Here is a 12,400-nt window from a genome sequence, read left to right on the forward strand (position 1 = left end):
CTGGAAGCCTCTCTGTCTCCACTGTGAATACTTCAATGAATCTTGAGCTGAGTTTCTCACATACTTCCTGGTCGCTTTCCGTGAGCTCCCCTCCTTCCTTCCTCAGCCTGATTACCTGCTCCTTAACTGTTGTTTTCCTCCTGATGTGGCTGTATAACAACTTTGGGTCAGATTTAGTTTCTGAAGCTATGTCATTCTCGTATTGCCTCGGGGCCTGTCTCCTTGTCCATGTATATTCATTTCTGGCTCTTCGGCTCAACCCCCCTGTTTTCCCGGGTCCTTTGCCCTCTATACGTTTTCCATGCTCTAGCACACTTGACTTTGGCCTCTCCACACCTCCAGGTAAACCATGGGTTCACTCTGGTCTTTCCCGTTTCTGTTGCCCCTTGGCACAAACTTCTCTGCCTCTGACTTTGCAGTCACCTGTTTCAACATTTCGTTTACTGTCTTCCCCTATAACTCTCTTACCCACTTCACCTCATGCAGGAACTGCCTCATGTGTGTGTAGTTCCCTTTTCTAAAGTTTGGTTTCTCCCGTCCTTCTCGTGCTGCCTCACTCTTTAACTCTGTGTATTCGAAGCTCAGGACCATATGATTGCTTCTGCCGAGGGGTGTTTTGTGTGATCTCCCCTATGTCTGAACTGTTGAAGGTGAATACAAGGTCCAGCCTTGTTGGTTCATCTCTCTTCTCTGGGTGTGTCCCTAACATGTTGGCACATGAAGCTTTCCAGCACCAACTCCAGCATCTTGGCTCTCCGTGTCTCCGGTCCCCCATGTGGCTCCAGATTTTCTTCTTGTGGTTGAAATCCCCCAAGGTGAGTGTCTTTGCTCTGCTTATGTGGGCCCTTAAGGCCACCTCGGCTAGTGGGGCCACCATCGTTCTCTTACTCTCATCATATTCTTGTCTTGGTTTCCTGCTGTTCCACGGAGGTTTGTACATCAAGTAGATGAAGTTTGATGGTGAAGAGCTCTTGATCCAAGGCACAGGAACGTTCATATTCATCCTTGAATCGAGATAAATATCTTCTCTTCCCATACGCTTTATAACCCTTACAATTTTAGCGCTTCCCTGTCAATATAATTTTACAAATATTTCTTTTCCGTTTTTATATGCTATATTATAGTTTTTAATTAATATACTGCTACAAGCACTAGTAATATTTTTATTGATAATGAATTACAGTTGTATAATCCACTGTAAATGTGAATTTGTTGTCGGCAGAAATCTTAACTTCAGCAGTACCCTCCACCATGATGGCAGCCTCCACCACGATGGCAGCCTCCACCATGATGATGACGACGACGATTTGAGCCTCACCAAGAAGAAAGCTGTGCGGGTGAGTACTGTCAGGAAGGCTGCTGCTCACTCAGCGACCTTCCAGTGGTACTCCATAACTGTACCGGACTGAAGCCACCACTTGTTGACCCAATGTTTCTACAACACAGATACCCAAGTATTGCACAAGTGTCTCAATCGTCAACTTGTTTGTTCTCTGAACCATTTATCTACAGTTCTCAGTCCATCTGACTCTTCCTTTTCCCTTTCCTAGTAACATCATTAATACTGCCACTCACCATACGTTAATTAAGGTTCCGGTGACTGTGTAATTGCATTTCCTCGGTTTCAAGATTATTAATTAGTGTCCTCTTAACTTGGTTTCAAACTGCCCCAAGAAGAGTTGCCATTGTGTTACTGAGATGTAATATTACTCAGGGAAGATAATTCTCCTTTTCCAGGTACACCAAATATTTAAATAAATTATATTTGTTTTCAAATAATTTGCTGGAAATAAAAGATACGTAAAGTGGTATTTAAAAAGGAGTAATTAAGAGTCAGACATTAAATACTCCACTCATCATGAGATCCATAAAAACTTTATAACTTAACCAGCCAGGCTTAACTTGGTTACAAACACTTCTGACAGACACACAGACTTATGTAGTAGCCAGGCTTAACTTGGTTACAGACACTACTGGTAGTTTGGCAGACGCACAGACTGATGTAGTAGCCAGGCTTAACTTGGTTACAAGCACTTCTGGAAGTTTGGCATTCAGTTTGATTATGATCAGACTAAATGCAGAGTAGATGGCTAGCCTTATGGTTACTATCTTCAACACTGGCTAGCCTTATGGTTACTATCTTCAACACTGGCTAGCCTTATGGTTACTATCTTCAACACTGGCTAGCCTTATGGTTACTATCTTCAACACTATGTGCTTCATTTTCCTTTTACTGAGGAATATACAGACAGTATAATAACGTATTTTAAAGGTAAAGGTTTAGGCAAGCAAGTTTAGGATATTTACAAACAAATGTCCTAAATTTGCTTGCAACAGGTAAGACAAGCATAGATATAAACCCAGATTATAATCCTCTTAACCTTTCTGAGGCCTAGTTACTAGGCCTTTTAGGCCCTAGTTCCTAGGGCTTCTTTGTATACCTGGAAGGTGTTCCGGTGGTCAGTGCCCTCGCGGCCCGATCCGTAGTGGATCAGAGCCTGATCAACCAGGCTGCTACTGCTGGCCGCATGCAAACCAACATACGAACCACAGCCCAGCTGGTCAGGTACTGACTTTAGGTGCCTGTCCAGCTTCCTCTGGAAGACAGCCAGGGGTCTATTGGTAATCCGCCTTATGTATGCTGGGAAGCAGTTGAACAGTCTTGGGCCCCTGACACTTACTCTGCTGTCTCAGAGCACTCATGGCGCCCTTGTTCTTCATTTGGGTGGATGCTGTACGGCCTGCTGGGTTTTTGGCTTTCATGCGGAGTGATTTCCGTGTACAAATTTGGGATTAGACCTTTTCAGATTTTCCAAGAGTATATTATGCATCTCTCTCGTCTGCGTTCCAAGGAGTACAGGTCGAGGGACCTCAAACGTTCCCAGTAATTTGGTTGCTTAATTAATAAAATCCACAGGATGTATATGGAGTGCACAAACTAGCAGTTACGGTTGCAAAAATCTAAAAAATAATCTCTCCACTAATGATATAATTTATATTTTTAAGGCTTATAATAAAATCTTCATCAAAAGCCATACATTGCTGTGATAAAATGATTATATTAATGTGTAACAACGAGGCTGGAAGTCAGCCATTGATTGTTGGTTGTGACGTCATGGTTGATACTTATTCTGATGCCACGTGATAGTTGCCACACGTGGTAACTACCACCCTCCACCCACCAGGCTCACATCCAGGTAGGGTGGTCCCACCCACCAGGCTCACACCCAGGAAGGGTGGTCTCACCCTCCACCCACCAGGCTCACACCCAGGTAGGGTGGTCTCACCCTCCACCCACCAGGCTCACACCCAGGTAGGGTGGTCTCACCCTCCACCCACCAGGCTCACACCCAGGTAGGGTGGTCTCACCCTCCACCCACCAGGCTCACACCCACGTAGGGTGGTCTCACCCTCCACCCACCAGGCTCACATCCAGGTAGGGTGGTCCCACCCTCCACCCACCAGGCTCACATCCAGGTAGGGTGGTCTCACCCTCCACCCACCAGGCTCACACCCAGGTAGGGTGGTCTCACCCTCCACCCACCAGGCTCACACTCAGGTAGGGTGGTCTCACCCTCCACCCACCAGGCTCACACCCAGGTAGGGTGGTCTCACCCTCCACCCACCAGGCTCACATCCAGGTAGGGTGGTCCCACCCTCCACCCAGAGGGCCCACACCCAGGTAGGGTGGTCTCACCCTCCACCCACCAGGCTCACACCCAGGTAGGGTGGTCTCACCCTCCACCCAGAGGGCCCACACCCAGGTAGGGTGGTCTCACCCTCCACCCACCAGGCTCACACCCAGGTAGGGTGGTCCCACCCTCCACCCACCAGGCTCACATCCAGGTAGGGTGGTCTCACCCTCCACCCACCACCCTCACATCCAGGTAGGGTGGTCCCACCCTCCACCCACCAGGCTCACACCCAGGTAGGGTGGTCCCACCCTCCACCCACCAGGCTCACATCCAGGTAGGGTGGTCTCACCCTCCACCCACCAGGCTCACACCCAGGTAGGGTGGTCTCACCCTCCACCCACCAGGCTCACACCCAGGTAGGGTGGTCCCACCCTCCACCCACCAGGCTCACATCCAGGTAGGGTGGTCTCACCCTCCACCCACCAGGCTCACACCCAGGTAGGGTGGTCCCACCCTCCACCCACCAGGTTCACATCCAGGTAGGGTGGTCTCACCCTCCACCCACCAGGCTCACACCCAGGTAGGGTGGTCCCACCCTCCACCCACCAGGCTCACATCCAGGTAGGGTGGTCTCACCCTCCACCCACCAGGCTCACACCCAGGTAGGGTGGTCTCACCCTCCACCCACCAGGCTCACACCCAGGTAGGGTGGTCCCACCCTCCACCCACCAGGCTCACATCCAGGTAGGGTGGTCTCACCCTCCACCCACCAGGCTCACACCCAGGTAGGGTGGTCCCACCCTCCACCCACCAGGTTCACATCCAGGTAGGGTGGTCTCACCCTCCACCCACCAGGCTCACACCCAGGTAGGGTGGTCTCACCCTCCACCCACCAGGCTCACACCCAGGTAGGGTGGTCTCACCCTCCACCCACCAGGCTCACACCCAGGTAGGGTGGTCCCACCCTCCACCCACCAGGCTCACACCCAGGTAGGGTGGTCTCACCCTCCACCCACCAGGCTCACACCCAGGTAGGGTGGTCTCACCCTCCACCCACCAGGCTCACACCCAGGTAGGGTGGTCTCACCCTCCACCCACCAGGCTCACACCCAGGTAGGGTGGTCCCACCCACCAGGCTCACATCCAGGTAGGGTGGTCTCACCCTCCACCCACCAGGTTCACATCCAGGTAGGGTGGTCTCACCCTCCACCCACCAGGTTCACATCCAGGTAGGGTGGTCCCACCCTCCACCCACCAGGTTCACATCCAGGTAGGGTGGTCTCACCCTCCACCCACCAGGCTCACACCCAGGAAGGGTGGTCCCACCCTCCACCCACCAGGCTCACACCCAGGTAGGGTGGTCTCACCCTCCACCCACCAGGCTCACACCCAGGAAGGGTGGTCCCACCCTCCACCCACCAGGCTCACACCCAGGTAGGGTGGTCCCACCCTCCACCCACCACGCTCACACCCAGGTAGGGTGGTCCCACCCTCCACCCACCAGGCTCACACCCAGGAAGGGTGGTCCCACCCTCCACCCACCAGGCTCACACCCAGGCAGGGTGGTCTCACCCTCCACCCACCAGACTCACACTCAGGTAGGGTGGTCCCACCCTCCACCCACCAGGCTCACACCCAGGTAGGGTGGTTCCACCCTCAACCCACCAGGCTCACACCCAGGTAGGGTGGTCCCACCCTCAACCCATAGGGCTCACACCCAGGTAGGGTGGTCCCACCCTCCACCCATACCACACCAGGTAGGGTGGACCCACCCTCCACCCACCAGGCTCACACCCAGGTAGGGTGGTCCCACCCTCAACCCATAGGGCTCACACTCAGGTAGGGTGGTCCCACCCTCCACCCATAGGGCTCACACCCAGGTAGGGTGGACCCACCCTCCACCCACCAGGCTCACACCCAGGTAGGGTGGTCCCACCCTCCACCCATAGGGCTCACACCCAGGTAGGGTGGTTTCACCCTCCACCCTACAGACTCACACCCAGGTAGAGTGGTCCCACCCTCCACCCACTAAGCTCACACCCAGGTAGGGTGGTTCCACCCTCAACCCACTAAGCTCAAACGCAGGTAGAGTGGTCCCACCTTCCATCACCCAGGTAGGGAGGTCACACCCTCCACCCACCAGGCTCATACCCAGGTAAAGTGTTTCCACCCTTCACCCACCAGGCTCACACCCAGGTAGGGTGGTCTCACCCTCCACCCACCAGGCTCACACTCAGGTAGAGTGGTCCCACCCTCCACCCACCAGGCTCACACCCAGGTAGGGTGGTCCCACCCTCCAGGCTCACACCCAGGTAGAATGGTCCCACCCTCTACCCATTAGGCTCACACCCAGGTAGAGTGGTCCCACCCTCCACCCACCAGGCTCACACCCAAGTAGGGTGGTCCCACCCACCAAGCTCACACCCAGATAGGGTGGTTCCACCCTCAACCCACCAGGCTCACACCCAGGTAGAGTGGTCCCACCCTCCACCCACCAGGCTCACACCCAGACAGGGTGGTCCCCCCACCAGGCTCACACCCAGGTAGAGTGGTCCCACCCTCCACCCACCAGGCTCACACCCAGGTAGGGTGGTTCCACCCTCAACCCACCAGGCTCACACCCAGGTAGGGTGGTCCCACCCACCAGGCTCACACCCAGGTAGAATGATCCCACCCTCCACCCACCAGGCTCACACCCAGGTAGAGTGGTCTCACCCGCCACCCACCAGGCTCACACCCAGGTAGGGTGGTCCCACCCACCAGGCTCACACCCAGGTTGAGTGGTCCCACCCTCCACCCACTAGGCTCACACCCAGGTAGTGTGGTCCCACCCTCCACCCATAGGGCTCACACCCAGGTAGGGTGGTTTCACCCTCCACCCTACAGACTCACACCCAGGTAGAGTGGTCCCACCCTCCACCCACCAGGCTCACACCCAAGTAGGGTGGTCCCACCCACAAAGCTCACACCCGGTAGGGTGGTTCCACCCTCAACCCACCAGGCTCACACCCAGGTAGAGTGGTCCCACCCTCCACCCACCAGGGTCACACCCAGACAGGGTGGTCCCCCCCACCAGGCTCACACCCAGGTAGAGTGGTCCCACCCTCCACCCACCAGGCTCACACCCAGGTAGGGTGGTTCCACCCTCAACCCACCAGGCTCACACCCAGGTAGGGTGGTCCCACCCACCAGGCTCACACCCAGGTAGAGTGATCCCACCCTCCACCCACCAGGCTCACACCCAGGTAGAGTGGTCTCACCCTCCACCCACCAGGCTCACACCCAGGTAGGGTGGTCCCACCCACCAGGCTCACACCCAGGTTGAGTGGTCCCACCCTCCACCCACTAGGCTCACACCCAGGTAGAGTGGTCCCACCCTCCACCCACCAGGCTCACACCCATGTAGGGTGGTCCCACCCTCCACCCATAGGGCTCACACCCAGGTAGGGTGGTTTCACCCTCCACCCTACAGACTCACACCCAGGTAGAGTGGTCCCACCCTCCACCCACTAAGCTCACACCCAGGTAGGGTGGTTCCACCCTCAACCCACTAAGCTCACACGCAGGTAGAGTGGTCCCACCTTCCATCCACAAGGCTCACACCCAGGTAGGGAGGCCACACCCTCCACCCACCAGGCTCACACCCAGGTAGAGTGGTCCCACCCTCCACTCACCAGGCTCACACCCAGGTAGGGTGGTCTCACCCTCCACCCACCAGGCTCACACCCAAGTAGAGTGGTCCCACCCTCCACCCACCAGGCTCACACCCAGGTAGGGTGGTCCCACCCTTCAGGCTCACACCCAGGTAGAGTGGTCCCACCCTCTACCCATTAGGCTCACACCCAGGTAGAGTGGTCCCACCCTCCACCCACCAGGCTCACACCCAGGTAGGGTGGTCCCACCCACCAAGCTCACACCCAGGTAAGGTGGTTCCACCCTCAACCCACCAGGCTCACACCCAGGTAGAGTGGTCCCACCCTCCAGGCTCACACCCAGGTAGGGTTTTCCCACCCACCAAGCTCACACCCAGGTAAGGTGGTTCCACCCTCAACCCACCAGGCTCACACCCAGGTAGAGTGGTCCCACCCTCCACCCACCAGGCTCACACCCAGGTAGGGTGGTCCCACCCACCAGGCTCACACCCAGGTAGAGTGGTCCTACCCTCCACCCACCAGGCTCACACCCAGGTAGGGTGGTCCCACCCACCAGGCTCACACCCAGGTAGAGTGGTCCCACCCTCCACCCACCAGGCTCACACCCAGGTAGGGTGGTTCCACCCTCAACCCACCAGGCTCACACCCAGGTAGGGTGGTCCCACCCACCAGGCTCACACCCAGGTAGAGTGGTCCCACCCTCCACCCACCAGGCTCACACCCAGGTAGAGTGGTCTCACCCTCCACCCACCAGGCTCACACCCAGGTAGGGTGGTCCCACCCACCAGGCTCACACCCAGGTAGGGTGGTCCCACCCACCAGGCTCACACCCAGGTAGAGTGGTCCCACCCTCCACCCACCAGGCTCACACCCAGAGTGATCCCATCCTCAATTTAGCCATTACCATCGCTACAGTTGACAGCCTACCAGTACACTCGGTACAGTTGACAGCGACCAGTACACTCGCTACGGTTGACAGCTACCAGTACACTCGCTACAGTTGACAGCTACCAGTACACTCGCTACAGTTGACAGCTACCAGTACACTCGCTACAGTTGACAGCTACCAACCAGTACACTCGCTACAGCTGACCGCTACCAGTACACTCGCTACAGATGACAGCTACCAGTACACTCGCTACAGTTGACAGCTACCAGTACACTCGCTACAGTTGACAGCTACCAACCAGTACACTCGCTACAGCTGACCGCTACCAGTACACTCGCTACAGCTGACAGCTACCAGTACACTCGCTACAGCTGACAGCTACCAGTACACTCGCTAAAGCTGACAGCTACCAGTACACTCGCTACAGCTGACAGCTATCAGTACTCTAGCTACAGCTGACAGTACACTCGCTACAGCTGACAGCTACCAGTACACTCGCCACAGCTGACAGCTACCAGTACACTAGCTACAGCTGACAGTACACTCGCTACAGCCGACAGCTACCAGTACACTCGCTACAGCTGACAGCTGCCAGTACACTAGCTACAGCTGACAGTACACTCGCTACAGGTGACAGCTACCAGTACACTCGCTACAGCTGACAGCTACCAGTACACTAGCTACAGCTGACAGTACACTCGCTACAGCTGACAGCTATCAGTACACTCGCTACAGCTGACAGCTACCAGTACACTCGCTACAGCTGACAGCTACCAGTACACTCGCTACAGATGACAGCTATCAGTAGCTATCAGTACACTCGCTACAGCTGACAGCTACCAGTACACTCGCTACAGATGACAGCTACCAGTACACTCGCTACAGATGACAGCTACCAGTACACTCGCTACAGATGACAGCTACCAGTACACTCGCTACAGATGACAGCTACCAGTACACTCGCTACAGCTGACAGCTACCAGTACACTCGCTACAGATGACAGCTACCAGTACACTCGCTACAGCTGACAGCTACCAGTACACTCGCTACAGATGACAGCTACCAGTACACTCGCTACAGATGACAGCTACCAGTACACTCGCTACAGATGACAGCTACCAGTACACTCGCTACAGATGACAGCTGACAGTACACTCGCTACAGCTGACAGTACACTCGCTACAGCTGACAGCTTCCAGTACACTCGCTACAGCTGACAGCTATCAGTACACTCGCTACAGATGACAGCTACCAGTACACTCGCTACAGATGACAGCTACCAGTACACTCGCTACAGATGACAGCTATCAGTACACTCGCTACAGATGACAGCTACCAGTACACTCGCTACAGCTGACAGCTATCAGTACACTCGCTACAGATGACAGCTACCAGTACACTCGCTACAGCTGACAGCTTCCAGTACACTCGCTACAGATGACAGCTACCAGTACACTCGCTACAGATGACAGCTACCAGTACACTCGCTACAGATGACAGCTACCAGTACACTCGCTACAGCTGACAGCTATCAGTACACTCGCTACAGCTGACAGCTACCAGTATACTCGCTACAGATGACAGCTACCAGTACACTCGCTACAGATGACAGCTACCAGTACACTCGCTACAGATGACAGCTACCAGTACACTCGCTACAGATGAGAGCTACCAGTACACTCGCTACAGCTGACAGCTATCAGTACACTCGCTACAGCTGACAGCTACCAGTATACTCGCTACAGATGACAGCTACCAGTACACTCGCTACAGATGACAGCTACCAGTACACTCGCTACAGATGACAGCTACCAGTACACTCGCTACAGATGACAGCTACCAGTATACTCGCTACAGATGACAGCTACCAGTACACTCGCTACAGATGACAGCTACCAGTACACTCGCTACAGATGACAGCTACCAGTACACTCGCTACAGATGACAGCTTCCAGTACACTCGCTACAGCTGACAGCTATCAGTACACTCGCTACAGCTGACAGCTTCCAGTACACTGTGGCCACAACTAGCACACTGGCTAAGTATGGTTGCTACACGTACACTGGTTCTATCTAGTTTATAAAGCAGTTGAGGTTCAAGTATGTCTCATTATGATAACATAAGAATGATCTGCCTGGAGCGTTCATGTTTACTCTAAACTTCAGTGCTTGAAGTGTAGTGGAGAAAGGAATGGTAATGGTAGCACAGCCACTTGCTTACCTGATGTGGAGGCCTTCCTGATCACTGGTTTAAATAGCACGCCAGTAAACACTAGGATATATTAGAAAACGTTTATGTGCTAGTCTTTGCTGAAGTGTATCTTAAACTAGCTATCGAAATCGTAATGATTGCAAACCACGGTACGAGTGGGGACTGAACTTAAACTCATACCCTGGTTTGATTTTAACTAGCTGTGGGTATCAATCACTAAGGTCTATATGTTAACGTTGCTGGCAGGAAGCTAGCTACCCTCCCCCCCCCATGACGTAGTGAAAACACTAACACATCACTCTGTTAGTCATCCCCAGGGTTGCACTACTACTACTGATTATAATCCCAACCATTAGTAAAGAGGTAGACCAGTAAGCCATCAGAAATCCTGGGTCAGATGACCAAAAGCTCCAGCTGTGGGTCATCTTATGACTAAAACCGGCGTCAGGAAACACTTGTCCTGTTTCCTGACAAACATTATACCTATATCCAGGGTTGCATTCCACTCCCGTTTTTAATCACTCCAAATCCGCATGTGAATGAAGCAGATACCTTCCATACCTGAGCTTCACTACTCTCCCTCCTAATGCACCTCATCAATCACATTTAGTCTCAACGAACTTTACCCTTTCAATAAAAGTCTAGTGTTATTCCTTCCTGGACAATCTGATGAATCGTAGCACGACGCCTCCCATTATAAAGTCATAGTTATTGTCACCTATATTTGCACATGACTCCAGAATATATTTAACACCTTCCAGCCAAATGTCACTGTTGAGAGAGACACTTTAGTACTAGACTGGCTAACTTTCACATGAAGAACTACTACACAGTTATCTACTTACCTCTACTATCCCTAAACCACCATTAACACACCTCTACCTCCAGTGATTTACTCTTATCTATATAGACATCGCATTTCCATTGCTTATTTCCTAATAATAATAATAGATAAAGAGATAGGCGAGAAACCAGCGTGAACTTGAGGTGAACGTGAACTCTAGAGCAAGAGTGTCACTGCTTTCACATTGTGTATGTTGGTTGGGAGGGAGGGGAGGGGAGGGGGATGGGGAGGGGAAGGGGTGGGGAGGGGGGATGAGGTGGGGAGGGGAGGGGGATGAGAGGTGGGGAGGGGATGAGAGGTGGGGGAGGGGAGGAGATGAGGAGGGGAGATGAGAAGGTGGGGAGGGGGAGGGGGATGAGGTGGGGAGGGGAGGGGGGGTTGAGAAGGTGGGGAGGGAGGGGGATGAGAAGGTGGGGAGGGAGGAGGGGAGGGGGAGGTGGGGGAGAGGTGGGGAGGGGGATGAAGGTGGGAGGGGGATGAGGGGGAGGGGAGGATGAGGGGAAGGGGATGGGAGGGGAGGGGAGATGAGAAGGTGGGAGGGGGATGAGAAGGGGTGGGGAGGGGAGGGGGATGAGAAGGTGGGGAGGGGGAGGGGGATGAGAAGGTGGGGAGGGGGAGGTGAAGCTGGGGAGGGGGATGAGGTGGGGAGGGGGAGGGGGGATGAGAGAGGTGGGGAGGGGGATGAGGGGTGGGAGGGGGATGGGGAGAAGGTGGGAGGGGGAGGGGGATGGGGAGGAAGGTGGGGAGGGGAGGGCATGGGAAGGTGGGGAGGGAGGGGAGGGGAGGGGGTGAAGAAGGTGGGGGAAGGATGAGGAGGGGAGGGGGATTGAGAAGGTGGGGAGGGGATGGGGGAGGGGAAGGTGGGGAGGAGAGGATGAGGGGATGGGGAGGTGGGAGGGGGATTGAAGGTGGAGGGAGGTGGGGGATGAGAAGGGGTGAGGGGAGGGGGGATGGGGAGAAGGTGGGGAGGGGATGGGGGGAGTGAGGATGGGGAGGGGGAGGGGGTGAGGGGGAAGGAGGATGAGGGGAGGTGGGGAGGGGGAATGGGGAGGGGGAGAGGGGAGGATGAGGGGAAGGGGAGGGGAGGGGGGATGAGGAAGGTGGGGAGGGGGAGGGGGGATGGGGAGAAGGTGGGGAGGGGAGGGGGATGAGAAGGTGAGGGGATG

General features: G+C 54.9%; 1 protein-coding gene and 1 long non-coding RNA gene across 5 annotated transcripts in view; one reads left to right on the forward strand and one right to left on the reverse strand.

Annotated features, from left to right (window-relative positions):
- Nucleotides 1-12,400, reverse strand: part of LOC138853580 (uncharacterized) — a 134,842-nt gene that overhangs the window by 26,661 nt on the left and 95,781 nt on the right. Inside the window, exon 1 of one of the 4 annotated variants that reach the window (XR_011392749.1) lies at nt 10,109-10,185. The exons of 2 other annotated variants lie outside the window; for them this stretch is intronic. This is a non-coding gene — a long non-coding RNA (uncharacterized lncRNA). Of the gene's footprint in view, nt 1-10,102; nt 10,186-12,400 lie in introns of those variants that run through there. One more of the 4 variants, XR_011392747.1, reaches the window with a different exon arrangement.
- Nucleotides 1-12,400, forward strand: part of LOC128693678 (transcription factor cwo) — a 106,998-nt gene that overhangs the window by 4,146 nt on the left and 90,452 nt on the right. The window contains exon 2 of the mRNA XM_053783460.2: nt 1,223-1,337. Within this exon, the coding sequence (XP_053639435.1) occupies nt 1,223-1,337 (115 nt within the window). The remainder of the gene's footprint in view (nt 1-1,222; nt 1,338-12,400) is intronic.

The sequence above is a fragment of the Cherax quadricarinatus genome, chromosome 34 (genome assembly GCF_038502225.1).
Source record: "Cherax quadricarinatus isolate ZL_2023a chromosome 34, ASM3850222v1, whole genome shotgun sequence".
In the NCBI taxonomy this organism is placed as follows: domain Eukaryota; kingdom Metazoa; phylum Arthropoda; class Malacostraca; order Decapoda; family Parastacidae; genus Cherax; species Cherax quadricarinatus.